Genomic DNA, 17,215 nt, shown 5'->3' on the forward strand with positions numbered 1-17,215 from the left:
TCCTAGGCCGCCAGTTCCCACTGCGACGAGTATGGTCATGACACAGTCTAACTCCCAGGCGATGCAAGCAGTGGGCCAACAACTGTCAACAGCAGCGGGGTACCAGCCTGCCTTCCATCCAAACCAGCCTGTGTCATCGCCTGTGCAGATCATGTGCGCCAATATGCCAACGGCCGTACAGGCCCTATATCAGCCTACGCCAATGACACTTGCCCAGACAGCATATCAATATGCTCCATCTACGCCTGCACAGCCTACATATCAACCACAGACTGCATATCAATATGTTCAAGCTACGCCTGCACAGCCTACATATCAACCCCAGACAGCGTATCAATATGCTCCAGCTACGCCTGCACAGCCTACATATCAACCCCAGACAGCGTATCAATATGCTCCATCTACGCCTGCACAGCCTACATATCAACCCCGGACAGCGTATCAATATGCTCCATCTACGCCTGCACAGCCTACATATCAACCCCAGACTGCAACAGCGCAGTACCCCGCACACCAGCTACCAGCTGCAGCTGCTCTCCAGCCAGTGGGCCAGCACCCAGGAGGCATGCCTCAGCAGTTTACCTGTCAACCACCCACATGGGCAGTGGCGCCCTTACCATACACACCTGCTGTCCCCCAGCAGACAGCGTATCAGCCTCCGCCAGTCATCCCAACTCAGCCAGCCTATCAGCTGGCGCCTCTTCCACCGTACCAGCTGAGCCATCATCCACAACCGGTGTACCACCCCCAGCCTGCTCCAACAACTCAGCCAGCCTATCAGCTGGTGCCTCTACCACAGTACCAGCTGAGCCATCATCCACAACCGGTGTACCACCCCCAGCCTGCTCCAACAACTCAGCCAGCCTATCAGCTGGTGCCTCCAGCACCGGTCCAGTATGCCCTTCAGCCCCAGTATACACCAACACAGATGCCATCCGCTCTCCAGCCTCCCAGGCAGCCAGTCCCAGTACCAAAACTGCCTAAGTTGGTCAACGACAATGAAAGAGACTTCACTGACCTTAAAATGGCGCTGGACCACCTACTCAGTCCCCACACTGAACTCTCTGAGCATTACAAGTACCGTGTACTTATGGAGCACCTGGTTCTGGATGAAGCCAGGTTGATTGCACAGTCCTGCAGGCATTATGCGCAGCCCTACACCGCCGCCATGCAGGCCTTACAGCGGCAATACGGACAGCCACATCAACTCGCACAAAGTGAGATTGCCACGATCCTGAACTCTCCTGACCTCAAAGCAGGAGATTCCAAAGCCTTCCAGAGCTTCGCCCTTAGCGTCGACCTGCTAGTGGGAATGCTTACATCGCTGGAAGGGCCCAACGGAATGGAAGTGATGTCGACCGGCCATGTCGATCGGCTCCTGAGTAAGCTCCCTAAGCACTCGAGGGACGGCTTCGTGGAGCATCTACAGGTTCAAGGTCGCCTCAATACAAACAGCCTAAACCCATACAACCTTCGAGACCTCTCAGACTGGCTCAGGGTGAAGGCTGAAGCTCAAAGACTGTCCGCAAGAATGGCACAGCGCCATCGGACTGAAGGGCCACAGGCCCCCAACAGAGATAGGCAAGTTCCTGTGCCCAGGCCTCGCAACCTCTCAGTTTATCATGGCTCCGACAAGCCTAAACCTGACAGCCGTCAGCTTTCAGACACGTTTAGGTCGGAGGCCAAGCAGCAGAAGTTCGAGAGGATATGTCTCTTCTGCAAGAGTGCCGATCACTACCTATCACAGTGTCCAGACATCGTCCGGCACTCACCGGAAGAGATCGAGAAGTGGATAGCAGACGGCAAGCGTTGTCGTAAGTGTGGTCGTACCAACCATAAGCAAGATGCCTGCACCCTGAAGAAAGCGTGCAGTGAATGTCAGGAGGTTCACCTCAGAGTTCTCCATACCATCACCAAGCCAGGTCCCGGTGTCTACCTCATCACGCCAGAGGATCGCGCCTCACTAGCCAACTCCAAGCAAGGAGGAAAGGTGTACCTCAAGGTGGTGCCAATCATCCTTAGCCATGGGAGTAAGTCGCTGCACACCTACGCGATCCTTGACGATGGGGCCGAACGCACAATAATACTGCCAGCTGCCGTTCGTCACCTGGAACTCAAAGGCGAAGCCGAATCTCTCGCTCTGCGGACGGTCCGCCAAGATGTGGCTCGCCTCACTGGTGCGTCGGTAAACTTCCATGTGGCCTCCCTGGCACGGCCTTCAGAACAGCACCTGGTTAAGGGTGCCTTCACAGCGGGACGGCTAGCCCTGTCAGAGCAATCTTACCCCGTAACTGCACTTCAGAAGCGCTATCGCCACTTGAGGGGCCTCCAGCTGCATAACTTCAGTAAGGTGCGTCCGCTACTGCTAATCGGTGCAGATTGCACCCACCTGATCACAGCCAAAGAGCCCGTCAGGTTCGGCCCCAGAGGTGGACCCGCAGCTGTACACACAGCGCTCGGCTGGGTGCTCCAGGGTCCAGATGGTCTCGGGTCTCATGCTGCTTCATGCTACTTCACATCTCTCAAGCCAGCGCCAGACGACTACTACCAACATGTTGAACGTCTCTGGCAGCTCGACGTCCTCCCGTTTCGAAGCGAGAAGCTAGCAGTACGGTCCCGTCTGGACCAAGAGGCCGTGAGCATCCTGGAAGCACGCACTGAGAGGGTGAAGGTCATTGACACATTCCGGTACGCCACACCTCTGCTCCGGGCTAAGGACGCGCCACTGCTGAAAGCCGCTGCTGAAGCAGTCATGCCAATGCTCCGCAGCACAGAACGCCGACTGGAAAAAGACCCAGCTAAGGCTAAAGTCTACGAAGCAGAGATCCAAAAGCTCATCGATGGGGGGTGCGTTACCAAGCTCAGCAAAGAAGAGACGGATAAGTCCAGTGAGTCATGGTTTATTCCCCATCACCTCGTCCATCACAACGGCAAGGATCGCCTAGTCTTTGACTGCTCCTTCACCTACTGCGGCCTCTCCCTTAATGAGCAACTCCTCCCAGGTCCAACCCTTGGACCATCGCTCATCGGGGTCCTCCTGCGATTCCGGCAGTATGCTGTCGCCATCAGTGGAGATATCCGGGCAATGTTCCATCAGGTTCGGCTCCTGCCAGAGGACCGGCCATTGCTGAGGTTCGCCTGGAGGAACCTGCGACGAGAAGAGCAACCTAACATCTACCAATGGCAAGTCTTGCCGTTCGGTACAACAAGCAGCCCATGCTGTGCAACGTTTGCGCTGCAGAAGCACGTCAAAGACCACGCAGAGGGAAACGAAGACATCCTGCAGTCCATAGAGCAGTCTTTCTACGTGGACAACTGTCTCCAGAGCCTTTCAACACCCGAGTCTGCCAAGCTCCTCGTGGACAAGATGCGGCAGTGTCTGGCCTCGGGAGGATTCGAGATCCGGCAGTGGGCAAGTAACTTCCCATCTGTCGTCTCCCATCTGCCTTCCACTGCCAGATCAGAGAGCACAGAGCTATGGTTAGCTGAGAAGAGCACCGACCCTCAGGAGCCGGCTCTGGGCCTACGGTGGCATTGTCCGACCGATCAACTTGGCTACAAGCCCAAGCCGATGGAGAGCGAGATTCCCACCATGCGCCACGTGTACAAGGTGCTGGCCAGACAATATGATCCTCTTGGATTCATCATTCCCTACACAACGCGGGCCAAGGTTCTCGTCCAGAAACTGTGGGCGAAGAAGAGGAGCTGGGACGACCCAAACCTTCCTCCTGACATCCTTGAGGCCTGGTCCAGCTGGGAGAGGGAACTTCCGGAGCTGGTAAATATCTCCCTACCGCGAACCTACGCACCACAGGACATCGCCAATGATGCCACAAAGTATACAATGCATGTCTTTTGTGATGCCTCTGAACAGGCATACGGTTCGGTAGTTTACCTCACAACGAAGAGTGACGACACTGTCCATGTTTCATTCGTTATGGCAAGGTCTAGGGTGGCTCCGAAGCGCCAGCAGTCAATGCCACGTCTAGAGCTCTGTGCAGCATTGACAGGAGCCCAGCTGTCCTCCCTCGTTCATCGAGAGCTCACCTTAAGCATCACCCAGACCTTCCTTTGGACTGACTCCACCACCGTCTTAACCTGGTTGACATCCGAGTCCTGCATGTTCAAGGTCTTCGTTGGAACCAGAGTCTCAGAGATTCATGACCTGACGTCCTTGCACACCTGGCGGTATGTGGACACGGCCAACAATCCAGCCGACGATCTCACCCGCGGCAAGACTTTGGTTGAGCTGGCGGCGCCAAATCGGTGGATTCAAGGGCCATCGTTCCTCCGTGGTCCACCTAAAAATTGGCCATCGCTTCCCACCTCCACAGAGCCAGAAGATGCTGCTGAGCTCAAGCACAGTATCTTCTGCGGCCTCACACAGATGAGTCTGGCACCTCAAACACCAGACGTCACACAGTTCGACAGCTGGACAGACCTGGTCAACGCCACCCAGCAGTTATTTGATGGGGCGGCGGCTGACCCATCACTACCTCAACCGGACCTTCTTGACGCCGAAGCCCTCCTGCTGAAGGCTAGCCAAGCAGACTGCTTCCCAGGAGAGATTAAGTGTCTCAGGGCCGGTAAACCAGTACTGCCCAGCAGTAAGCTCAGTACGCTTACACCGGAGATGGATCCAACAATGGGTCTTATCCGAGTCGGTGGACGCTTTCGTCGTATGGACACTTCCTGTTCTACCGACATCCACCCCATAGTTCTCGATCCCTGCCATGCGGTAACAAGACTCCTTATCAAGGACGTGGATGCACGACTACTCCACCCAGGACCCGATAGGGTCTTCGCCGAGATCAGGCGCAAGTACTGGGTCCTCCGTGGGAGACAGGCTATCAAGCACCATCAGAGGACTTGTACGGAATGCAGAAAATGGAGAGGGCAGCCAGTGGTTCCAATCATGGCGGACCTACCCCCTGCCCGCCTGCGGATCTTCAAGCCTCCGTTCTTCTCGACGGGAGTGGACTGCTTTGGACCATACGTCATCAAGGTCGGGCGGCGCAGGGAGAAACGATGGGGTGTCATATTCAAATGTCTCACCACTCGATGTGTCCACTTAGATCTGCTAAATAGTATCGACGCCGACGCCTTCCTCCTAGCATTGAGGCGATTCATCGCACGTAGAGGCACCCCTTTCGAGGTTCTCTCTGATCAGGGAACAAACTTCCGAGGTGCAGAGAGAGAGCTGAAGGAGGCGTTCGCTGCAATGGAACCACAGCTACAAGAGAGACTTGCCAAGCAACGGATCAAATTCAAGTTCAACCCACCAGCGGCTCCCCACTTTGGTGGCGCCTGGGAGCGTGAGATACAATCCGTCAAGAAAGCCCTGCAGGTGGTGATTGGTGCTCAGTCCCTCCAAGAAGAAGTCCTGCTCACAGTCTTAATTGAGGTAGAAGGCATCCTCAATTCCAAGCCCTTAGGATACGTGTCGTCAGACGTTGGGGATCCGGATCCTGTGACACCAAACATGTTGCTGATGGGGCGGCGGGACGCCTCCTTGCCACAAGTGTCCTACGCTCCGGACCCACTCACCAGGAGACGGTGGCGTCATTGTCAAATGATGGTGGATCACTTCTGGACACAATTCATCAGAAGCTACTTACCGTCTCTTCAGGTCCGCCAGAAGTGGCACCAACCTACCGATGATCTTCTCCAGGACACTGTCGTGATGATCGTCGATCCTCAGCTGCCGCGTGCTCATTGGCCCGTTGGGAAGGTGGTCAGGCTGAATGCCAGTGCCGATGGATGCATCCGGTCTGCTGAGGTCCAAGTGGGGGACAAGACTTACCTGCGACCAGTAGCACGCCTTGTCCGGCTGCCAGCTGTTCCGGACGACAACGCTGATCCAGGGACTCCTGTAGCACCTTAGGGAATTTATTTTGTTTACATAATAGCCATGCTATTCAGGGGGCGGCTGTTGTAAATTCCCTATAGTTTGTAATATCGTATCGTATAATATATAGCGTTATTTCTATTCAGGCACTTTGGGCAGCCCAGGTAGCGCCGTAGGGTCCTAGAGTTACGAGTTGTACGGGGCTGCGCCAGAGCTCGTTGCGCGCGACCGCTTAACACGCCATGACAGAGAATGCGTTCGTGAAGAGTGAGTAATATTGAACTACGTGTATCTACGTTATATAAATGTTATATACATTCCGTAACTCGGTTCCTTATAGTAGCCGTGATTTGTGTGGTTCTGTTACTGTGTTAATTGATTTACTCACGAACTGGGTAGCTAGTGTATTAGCCTGCATCTCGTGTAGCACGTGTGCGTCACGCAGCCGCACCATGTCGGCCGTTATATTGCACTATTGCATTATTGTGTTAACGTGTGCATGTGGCAGCTATTTATGCCAGTTATGTTTAGATAGCATTTATGAGATGTTGTTAGTACTAGAGCCCGGTGTTTTAGTAGGTAAATCTAGTAATAACTATTTGTCTATTTCTTATTCTGTCTTACAGAAAAACCATTCCTACATCATTCATTTATTCATACATCTGTTCATCCATTCCGTCATTCATTCGGTTGCTTATTGAAGCCATCATTGATATCATTCGTCTGCAAGAGATATAAACATCCTGAACTGTTCCCTGTGTATGCGTCTACTCTCTGACCGGAGTTACCGTCCTGGATAAAGTGATCCAAGCAAACACACACATACATTTTACAATAAGTATAGTATAGTGTAGTGTAGGGTGTGGCAGTACCAGCCCAGATGGATGGTGCTGGCTGAGGTCCCCGGTGTACTGTAGTATAGCGTAGTGTAGTATAGTGTACTATAGTATTGTGTACTGTAGTATAGTGTAGTGTAGTATAGAGTGTGTAGTATAGTATAGTGTAGTGTAGGGTGTACCAGCCCAGGTGGATGGTGCTGGCTGAGGTCCCCTGTGTACTGTAGTATAGCGTAGTGTAGTATAGTGTACTATAGAATCGTGTACTGTAGTATAGAGTGCGTAGTATAGTATAGTGTAGTGTAGGGTGTAACAGTACCAGCCCAGATGGATGCTGCTGGCTGAGGTCCCCTGGGTTCCCAGGTGGCGGCTGACCAGCGGCTCCACCTCCAGGGAGACTCCATCCCCCTGGGGGGTCTGGTCTCTGGGGGTCACAGGGGTCAGGGCTGGGAGGGGAAGGAGAACAGGCAGGATCAGTTCTGTATCGTGGTGAGTCTACTCACTACTGTACAGTGGTGAGTAGACTATACTACTCACTACTGTATAGTGGTGAGTAGTGAGACTAGTGTATAATAGTCAGTACAGTAGTGAGTAGCCTATAGTAGTGAGTATAATAGTGAGTACCTACAGGCTGTATAGTAGTGAGTATAATAGTGATTACAGTAGTGAGTACAGTAGTGGGTAACTGCAGGCTGTATGTAAGTGAGAACAGAAGTGAGTAGAGTAGTGAGTATAATAGTGAGTATAATAGTGAGTGCAGTAGTGAGTACCAGCAGGATGTAGTGAGTATAATAGTGAGGATAGTAGTGAGTGCAGTAGTGAGTGCAGTAGTGAATACCTGCGGCCTGGGGTCTGCCTACTTGGCCTTCGCTGGCCTCCTCAAACCAGCGTGACATCATATCCGAGATCCTCTGGAGCAGAGTCACCTCAGAACGGCTGTCACCTGGAGACACACACACACACACACACACACACACACACACACACACACACACACACACACACACACACACACACACACACACACACACACACACACACACACACACACACACACACACACACACACACACACAGGGTTAATTGAGTGTGAGTGAGTGAGCGAGTGAGTGTGTACACTTAGCTCACCCTGTGTGTTGTGTGTACTTAATTCACCCTCTGTGTGTTTACTTAATCAACCCTGTGATTGTACTAAATTAACCCTGTGTGTTAATTAACCGTGTGTACTTATTAACCGTGTGTGTGTGTGTGTGTGTGTGTCTGCACTAAATTAACGCTGTGTGTGTTCTTAATTAACCGTGTGTGTATGGGTGCACTTCATTAACCGTGTGTGTGTTCTGAATTAACCGTGTGTACTTAATTGACCCTGTCTGTGTGTGTACTTAATTAACCCTGTCTGTGTGAGTGTGTGCGTTTACCTAATTAACCCTGTGTGTACTTAATTAACCCTGCGTTTGTGTACTTAATTAACAGTGTGTGTGTACTTAATTAACCGCGTATGTATACTTATTAACCGTGTACTTAATTAACCCTGTCTGTGTGTGTGTACTTAATTAACCCTGTGTGTGTACTTAATTAACCCTGTGTGTGTGTCTGTACGTGTGTGTCTGTACGTGTGTGTCTGTACGTGTGTGTCTGTACGTGTGTGTCTGTACGTGTGTGTCTGTACGTGCGTGCGTGCGTGCGTGCGTGCGTGCGTGCGTGCGTGTGTGTCTGTACGTGCGTGCGTGCGTGCGTGCGTGCGTGCGTGCGTGCGTGCGTGCGTGCGTGCGTGCGTGCGTGCGTGCGTGCGTGCGTGCGTGCGTGCGTGCGTGCGTGCGTGCGTGCGTGCGTGCGTGCGTGCGTGCGTGCGTGCGTGCGTGCGTGCGTGCGTGCGTGCGTGCGTGCGTGCGTGCGTGCGTGCGTGCGTGCGTGCGTGCGTGCGTGCGTGCGTGCGTGCGTGCGTGCGTGCGTGCGTGCGTGCGTGCGTGCGTGCGTGCGTGCGTGCGTGCGTGCGTGCGTGCGTGCGTGCGTGCGTGCGTGCGTGCGTGCGTGCGTGCGTGCGTGCGTGCGTGCGTGCGTGCGTGCGTGCGTGCGTGCGTGCGTGCGTGCGTGCGTGCGTGCGTGCGTGCGTGCGTGCGTGCGTGCGTGCGTGCGTGCGTGCGTGCGTGCGTGCGTGCGTGCGTGCGTGCGTGCGTGCGTGCGTGCGTGCGTGCGTGCGTGCGTGCGTGCGTGCGTGCGTGCGTGCGTGCGTGCGTGCGTGCGTGCGTGCGTGCGTGCGTGCGTGCGTGCGTGCGTGCGTGTGCTCCCCGTGTCACGGCGGTCTTCCCTTACCGTCTCTCTCGCTCTCGGGCCGGGCGAGGGGTCCGGTGTCGGACCAGTCCCCCCGCAGGCGAAGCCGCTTGGCGGACGTCTGTCGGGGCTGGAGGCGGGAGAGAGGGGGGTGGAGGAGGAGTCAGCATCACACGGACAGGACTGTAAATAAACCCTCTCAGAATGATGTGTGTGTTAAGAAGGGAGGGTGGGGGGAGGGATGGGGGTACTTCCTCCCTCCCTCCTGAGAAGATTCATTCAAGACTTATTTACACACACACCCTCTCTCAAACAGAAAGACAGACAGACACAAACACATACACACAGATAGACGGAGACAATCACTCTCACAGATAGAAACAAACACTCTCAGACAGAGAGACACACACACATTTTCGGACAGAAAGACACACACAGACAGACGAATACTCTCATACAGAAAGAAACACACTCACAGAAACACACTCAGACAGACAGACCCACACACTCTCACAGACAGACACACTCACAGACACACACTCTCATAGACAGACAGACACACACACACACATTTTCGGCCAGAAAGACACGCACACTCTTACAGACAGACGAACACTCTCATACAGAAAGAAACACACTCACAGAAACACACTCAGACAGACAGACCCACACACTCTCACAGACGGACACACTCACAGACACACACTCTAATAGACAGACAGACACACACACACACACGCACACACACACACAGACACACACGCCCAGACACAGACACACCCACTCACAGACACACACACACACACACTCCCAATCTCGAGATCAAACCAGCAGCCAGTAAACCGAGTGCTGACCTGTTCATGTGACTCAGCGGTTATCGCTTGAAACAACATTGAGAGGGAAACGCAGCAGAAAGACCTGCTAGCCTGCAGGGAGCTAGCAAGCTAGGAGCTCGCCTGCTGGGAGCTAGCCTTCTGGGAGCTATCCTAGGAGCTAGCCGTCTGCGAGCTAGCCCGGAGGGTGCTAGCCTGCTAGGAGCTAGCCCGTAGCAGGAGTTGCACTGGGGCAGCTGAGGAAACGAGCGCTATTATCGGTAGCGATGCTAAGCCTGGCTAGCGTCATGACAACACGACCCCAGCTGTCGAGGAAAGTTACTACTACTATGGGATGGAAAATAACTAACGAAAATTACTGCGTTGTGATTTGTCGAGCAGGTGTGATAATCCGTGACAGACAAACCGTACACACACAGACACACGTACATTGACACATAAACACACACGGGAAGAATAGTTTTCGAGCTACAACGTGTACTATGGCAGTGTGCCGTAGCCCGATGGCGTAGTGTGTGTGTGTGTTCGTCCTGTACATTTGTGTGTGTTTGTGTGTCTGTCCATGTACGTGTGTGTGTGTGTGTGTGTGTGTGTGTGTGTGTGTGTGTGTGTGTGTGTGTGTGTGTGTGTGTGTGTGTGTGTGTGTGTGTGTGTGTGTGTGTGTGTGTGTGTGTGTGTGTGTGTGTGTGTGTGTGTGTCTGTCTGCGCGCGCGGGTGCATGTGCACACGTTGGCTAGGCAGTGTAGCGTTGTGACATGCTATCTGAAGCTATTCCTGGCTGTTTCCACTCAGAGGAGGATCCCCTTTAGGGAACGGTATGTGGGCCTCTGTCTGGCCGTGCGCAGCCCTAACCCTGACCATGTGCGCACACACACACACACACACACACACACACACACACACACACACACACACACACACACACACACACACACACACACACACACACACACACACACACACACACACACACAAGCTGATAAGAGAGGGGAAGGCCAACTTTCGTGCGGTCCGACCAGCAGAAATGAACTGTCAACAAGTGTCCGTAGGTTTCAAAGGTTTCAAATCAACAGCGTGTGGACTGGCCGCTCTAGAGACATACGTAATAACACGCCCTTCTGAAAACTTTTTTGCTAGGGTGCTTTCTCTTCACTAGATTATCTCTGGAACCAAACAAGGATTTAGCTCTGCCCCTTTCTGGTTTTCAGCCCCCCACCCCCTTGACTTCTGCTCGAACTTAGTAGTAGTAGGACTTTGATTCGATAATAAACATTATGCTTAAGAATTAAAAATAGTCTAACTGAGCGCCATAACGTTTTAGAATATGTTGACGTAAAGTACAGAATAGAAAGTATTTTTCCTCTCTCCCCGACGTTTCAAACCTCGTGTTTTGATCAAACACTATATAAATAAAATAGTGTTTTATTTATCTAAAACACTATTTTAAGAGCCCATCTTCTCCTCAATTAATAGGAATAATTAAAATTAATATTATGGTATTGTATCGAGTATCGGTATTACATACCGACTTATCGTGAAGATCACCTAAGATAAGCACTTATCGTCGTGATGTAGATACCGACTTATCGTGATGTATCGCCTTAGACACCGAATCATCGTGATGTATCGCCTTAGATACCGACTCATCGTGACACCAAAGCCGATAAAACACCATCAGCAGACGATTGTGCCTCCAACCCCCCCCCCCCCCCCCCCCCTCCCCCCGGGGGTTCCAGCCTCCCCCCTGCTGTGTCCCCGCCCCCCTGCGGCGTCAACCCCCCCCCCCCCCTGCTGTGTTCCAGTCCCCCCGTCCCCCACTCACCTGGCACTTCGGGCCCTGGGTTAGCCCCTTCAGCAGGCGCCCCGAGTCGTCCCGGGGGTCAAACAGGTACAGGTAGTCGGAGGCGTAGCTGGCCAACAGCTGGCAGCCGTCGGAACTGTAGCACAGCGAGGTAACCCGATTGGTCAGCTCCGTCAGGTGGGCGGGCAAGAAGCGGGCTGTCATCCCCGACGCCCCGCTGCCCGAGTGACAGCCTAGAGGGGGCAGGAGGGAGCAGGGGGGAGAGAGAGAGAGGAAGAGGAAGAGGAAGGGAGGGAGGGAGGGAGGGAGAAAGAGGAAGGGAGGGAGAGAGAAAGAGAGAGAAGAGGGAGAGAGACGGAGGGACGGACGGACGGACGGACGGAAAGAAAGAAAGAAAGAAAGAAAGAAAGAAAGAAAGAAAGAAAGAAAGAAAGAAAGAAAGAAAGAAAGAAAGAAAGAAAGAAAGAAAGAGGTTAGAAGCAGACTGGGAGGCGGGACGTTTTGGTTTGGGTCTGTTCTTGTGCGTTGTGGTCGGCTCAGCTCAGGCAGTAGAGCGGGTTGGCTGGTAACCTGAAGGTTGCTAGTTCGATCCCCGGCTCCTCCTGGCTGAATGTCGAGGTGTCCCTGAGCGAGAAGACTCACCCTGACTACTCCTGACCAGCTGGCTGTCGCCCTGAGGGGTCGGTGTGTGAATGGAGAATGTATGTATGAATGGGTGAATGGGCGTTTTTGTGTGCGTGAATGTGTGTATGAATTCGTGAATGCGTGTGTTTGAATGGGTAAATGTGTGTATGAATGGGTAAGGTCGGGTCTCGGCTCCCTGGGTCTGTGTGGTGTAGACCCCCGGCCCCGGCCCTGGACTACTGTACCGGTGGCGGGGGTGCCCAGCATGCGGCGGTCGTAGATCCGGACGGAGCCGTCGGAGCAGCCGGCCGCCAGGAAGAAGGGCTCCGAGGGTGAGACGGCCATGGAGGTCACCGCCCGCCGGCAGTCGATCAGCACGTCCTGGGGAGGGGAGGGACGGCGTTCACAACATCGTTAACGACTACATCAAGGACCACATCGTGGTCAGACTACAACCCAACAACATAGTTAACGACATCGATAACAACTACAACGACATCGTCGTTGCCCACATACTCGATATAATCCACAAATTGAAGAGTTTGAGCCTATTTCAAATAGTATATTGACCTGGCTTCTGTTTGCGTTTGCAAATCAAACTTTGGGGCTTCAAAGCCCGCCGCGGGCTCTTCAGCCCGGCCGTGGACCGGGGTCTGGCGGCCCGCAGTCGGGGAGCTGCCGGGCTCATGTCGTATGATATCCATATGTTCCATGGTCTAGGGACTCCAGATTGAAGATAAGCTTTAATCCCCTGCCAAATAGCAATAATTCGTTTTCAAAATGCTTATTAGCCTGGAGAATGGTTGATCAATGTCATGTCTTTTCTTTTTAGAAACCAGTATATTATTTCATTTATTTTGGTAGAAATATCTATCAATCTATCTATCATTATATAATGTACATAACATGTGGCCATATAACCCAGTTATAATTCCTTCTTATTTGTTATTTGTTATTTGTTATGTTTTCTTTCAGGAGATCATTGAGGCCGCTGCCATCCCAGAGCCCACCCCTCCATCACCTCAAGCACCTCTTCTGCATTGGTAGCCCTAAAACCTCCAGGAAGATAGAAAGATTAACCATCCACTGATGGTTTAAAACCGATCAAGTTATTGATAAAATGTGATGGTTGATGCCTTTTTGTATTGTGCAATATTAGTTCCATTATATCACTGGTTCTTGTTTGTATGATATTTATTAGGGGTGTGCATCTCTCCTTTATAGGACGATCCGAAATGTATCTAGATACATGTGCTACGATACGATTCAGGGACGATACATTTTAATATGGAACGATTTGATGCGATTCGATTCAATGTTCTAACGATCCGGTGCGATTTGATGAGATATGAATCAATCTGATAGATACAGTTAACATTCATTTAACGTTAACGCATTCATTTTCTATTAATTATAATAAGCCTTCTATAAAAGAGACATTGCCTACTTTCAAATATATATATGGTAGAGGGACAATGGAATCTTAGGTTTTTATATTTATTTCTATATTTAAATAAAGTGTTTCTTCTTTAAAGTGTTCTTGTTCTTAACCAATTCTTATCTAGTACCACCTTTAACATGTAGCTAAGTGACATTCAAAATAAATGGTATATTACAAGGGACAGGTTGTAGTATTAAAAAAAATCCTTTATTTAAACATGCCAATTACAAAATACATAATATAAATACCATTTCAGGTTAAACATCTTTACAATGGGGCTTGCTCATTGCCCGAGACAATGGCAGCCAGTCTGTCCCTTGTAGCATTACCAGGTGTCTGGTTATCTGCTAGGTGGTCACGGGGAGGTTGGGGGTCAAGCATTTTGAGTTGACTAATGATGACTAATGATGAGGTCACAGGGTAGGGACTACCGATGACGTGACAGGGTAGGGTTGTCCCATTTGGTAGGGGAAGAAGGGTAGGGGTAGGGGGTCGGTTTATAAGTTAGGGTTAGGGTTAGGGTTAGGGTTGAGCAATGAGGGGTAGGGTTGAGCAATGAGCAATGAATTCGGATTCAGCCTAAGGGTGAATCCGGATTCTTTGCTCCAAGCAGAATCTCAGCCCTACCCCTCGCTGTTGCGCGTTCACGCGCAGTGGAGCCGGGTACCGAAAGCAATTTTAAGTGAGGGTAAGGGGTACCCCTCGCTGTTGCGCGGGCTAACATCCCCTCAAAATTTAGATTTTCAATAGGCACACTCAAAGAAACTGAGAACGCCTCAGTTGTGACTTGCTCCCACAATACCTTGAAAGAAAATGGAAAATCATGATAAATCCTAGGCAAGATGGCGGGCGAAAGATGCGACAGGATCGAAAACCACAAATGTAACTGTTTTCTATTTTAATAATAATTAAATAAATTATGATGACCATCGCATTATCATCCTGCAGCAGTGCCCTATTTTGTTCAACAAAATGGGACAATGATATCAATATGTTCCATGTTCTAGGGACTCCAGGTTGATTTTTGTAGAGAAGAAGAATCCGGATTGGGCCTAGACCAGTACTTTTAAACTTTTATATCGGCCCGCAATACAAATCAGCAAAGAATGTGCCATTTGAACTTCATAAACAACCTCGACAAAAAATAAAACGATAAATCCTATAAACTTTTCCGATGAACTCTGAGTCACCATGGCGACGGTGGATGCTGCGGCCCTCACCTGTTTGCAGTTGTTCAGACTGCAGGAGGTGCTGTTGCGGACGTCGAACCAGCGGATGGTTCCGTCCTCGCCACAGGACAGGAAGGAGTGCGGGTCGCTGGGAACCGTCAGGATCTGCGGGCGGGGGGGGGGGGGGGGGAGTCACGGACAATCAGGCTCTGCGACGAGAAACACCGCTCCCTCCCCATTGGTGGAGAAGGAGAGTGTTCACAATAGAAAGATCGAAAGGAAGACATAACGTATATACATTAGGGATGTAAGTGTTACCGTGAAAAATACATTTAATTGAATAAAATGTAATTAAAAAAACATTTAAGAAAACATTTAATATTATCGGCCAGAGACAGGGCGGGACCAGCAATACAGAAAAACACACGTTGTTCCGTTACACGTAACAGACATCGCTTCGTCAAACTGCGTTGGGTTCGGCTGGGATAATGTGAAATCCCACCACCTTCTCCCTCAGAACACCGGAATTGAACTAACAGGAAGAACGTTGCGCTTGGCCGGGATAACAATAAAACCCACCACCCTCTCCCCCCTGTTCTGCGGGGCTCTCAGCTCACAAGAGGTCGCCAACAGGAAGTGCATTGCATTACCTTGTAGGCGGACCCGACGTGGCAGTGGTACTGGGTCTGCGTGGCGGCGCTGGGCCCTTTGGTGATGTTGGTGAAGAAGATCTGACCGTCGGCGGCGGACGACACCACAACATGGCCGCCAGTCTGCGGCATGAACTGAGCGCTCTGGATACTGGAAAGGTGGCGGGACTTCACCACTGTCTTCACCTGGAGGGAGGGAGGGAGAGAGATAGGGAGGGAGAGGGAGAGAGAGAGAGAGAGGGGAGAAGGGAGAGTGAGCGAGTGAGTGAGTGAGTGAGTGAGTGAGTGAGTGAGTGAGTGAGTGAGTGAGTGAGTGAGTGAGTGAGTGAGTGAGTGAGTGAGTGAGTGAGTGAGCGAGTGAGTGAGTGAGTGAGTGAGTGAGTGAAAAGGGGAGAGGGAGAGAGAGAGGGGAGAAAGAGAAGGAGGAGAGACAGCAAGAGAGCGAAGAGAGCGAAGAGAGCGACAGACAGACAGACAGACAGACAGACAGACAGACAGACAGACAGACAGACAGACAGACAGACAGACAGACAGACAGACAGACAGACAGACAGACAGACAGACAGACAGACAGACAGACAGACAGACAGACAGACAGAGAAAAGGAAAGGGGAGAGAGAGAGAGAGAGAGAAGGAGGAGAGATAGAAGAAAAGAAAGAAGAATTATTTAAATGGAACAGAAAAAAGAGCATAACTAAAACCTGACCTTGTGTGTTTTGGATCCTCGATTAATTTTAAAACATATCATGATATGATAGAGATCTCTCTCCCCGTGATATCCTCCTTAATCTCCTGAATGCGTGTATAAATGTGTGTATGAATGGGTGAATGCCAGGCCATATTGTAAAAGTGCTTTGAGTGGTCACTGGTTTGAAAAGTGTGGTATAAATGCAGTCCAAATATAGGTTCTGCTCGACTTACCTCTCTGCTGTATGGGTTCGTGACCACCAGATTCCCATCCTCGGACCCGGACAGGAGGAATTCTCCCGTTTCATTCCAGCACAGCGAGTTGACCTGTTACGGCAAAGTAAATATGTTTTTGTACAAAGAAAGAGAAACAACAATATGTTGTTGTCGGTACAGTAAGGATGTTCACAGAACCAACTGTCCAGCACTAACAATCAGTTAACCCATTCCCCGTATACAACAGAAATAGCTGGGATAAGACGCTACACCATGCTATATCTACATTATATTATGACTATTGACTATTGGTTCATATATTAATTTCATGGTTATTGAAGTGCTATAACTTTTAAAACGCAGACTTACCGAACCTTCGTGGACCTCAAGGGTCGTTTCCAGTCCGAGACGTTGGATGAAATCTTTACTCCCTGAAAAACAGACAAAGACCAGAGATGGACTAAATACAAACTTAAAGAAGTTAAGACTTAAACCTGGTCCACATACACACAGGAGGGATATTTGTAAAGTTATGAAAGTTATAAACAGCTTGAAACGACTAAATGAATTGGTTAATTGATGAACCCAGATTGTAAGTTCTACCATTAATCAACATTAATCATGACATAAGCTTTAACTAACGTTTTGTAACCAACTAGCGTTAAGTAACAGTTTATGGTCTAGTAATAATTTACAAAAAAAGTGATTATTACTGAGTTTGCAATGCTTTAAGTTATGACACAGCCAGAAACTATAAAAATGTGTTGATAATACTTCACAATAAGGGTACATTAATTAATATGAACTCATAAGTAAGGTAAGGTTCACTAATAGTATTG

At 50.7% G+C, this 17,215-nt stretch overlaps 1 protein-coding gene across 2 annotated transcripts in view; it reads right to left on the reverse strand.

Annotated features, from left to right (window-relative positions):
* The window catches only part of LOC130386672 (DDB1- and CUL4-associated factor 6-like), a 30,009-nt gene that overhangs the window by 12,003 nt on the left and 791 nt on the right, over positions 1–17,215 (reverse strand). For both annotated transcript variants that reach the window (XM_056595690.1, XM_056595691.1), the window contains exons 2-10: positions 16,746–16,807; positions 16,395–16,487; positions 15,474–15,659; positions 14,875–14,988; positions 12,459–12,594; positions 11,611–11,822; positions 8,998–9,085; positions 7,523–7,627; positions 7,004–7,130 (exon numbers count right to left, since the gene is read on the reverse strand). In XM_056595690.1, coding sequence (XP_056451665.1) covers positions 7,004–7,130; positions 7,523–7,627; positions 8,998–9,085; positions 11,611–11,822; positions 12,459–12,594; positions 14,875–14,988; positions 15,474–15,659; positions 16,395–16,487; positions 16,746–16,807 — 1,123 coding nt within the window. The remainder of the gene's footprint in view (positions 1–7,003; positions 7,131–7,522; positions 7,628–8,997; positions 9,086–11,610; positions 11,823–12,458; positions 12,595–14,874; positions 14,989–15,473; positions 15,660–16,394; positions 16,488–16,745; positions 16,808–17,215) is intronic.

Source organism: Gadus chalcogrammus, chromosome 7 (genome assembly GCF_026213295.1).
Source record: "Gadus chalcogrammus isolate NIFS_2021 chromosome 7, NIFS_Gcha_1.0, whole genome shotgun sequence".
Classification (NCBI taxonomy): Eukaryota; Metazoa; Chordata; class Actinopteri; order Gadiformes; family Gadidae; genus Gadus; species Gadus chalcogrammus.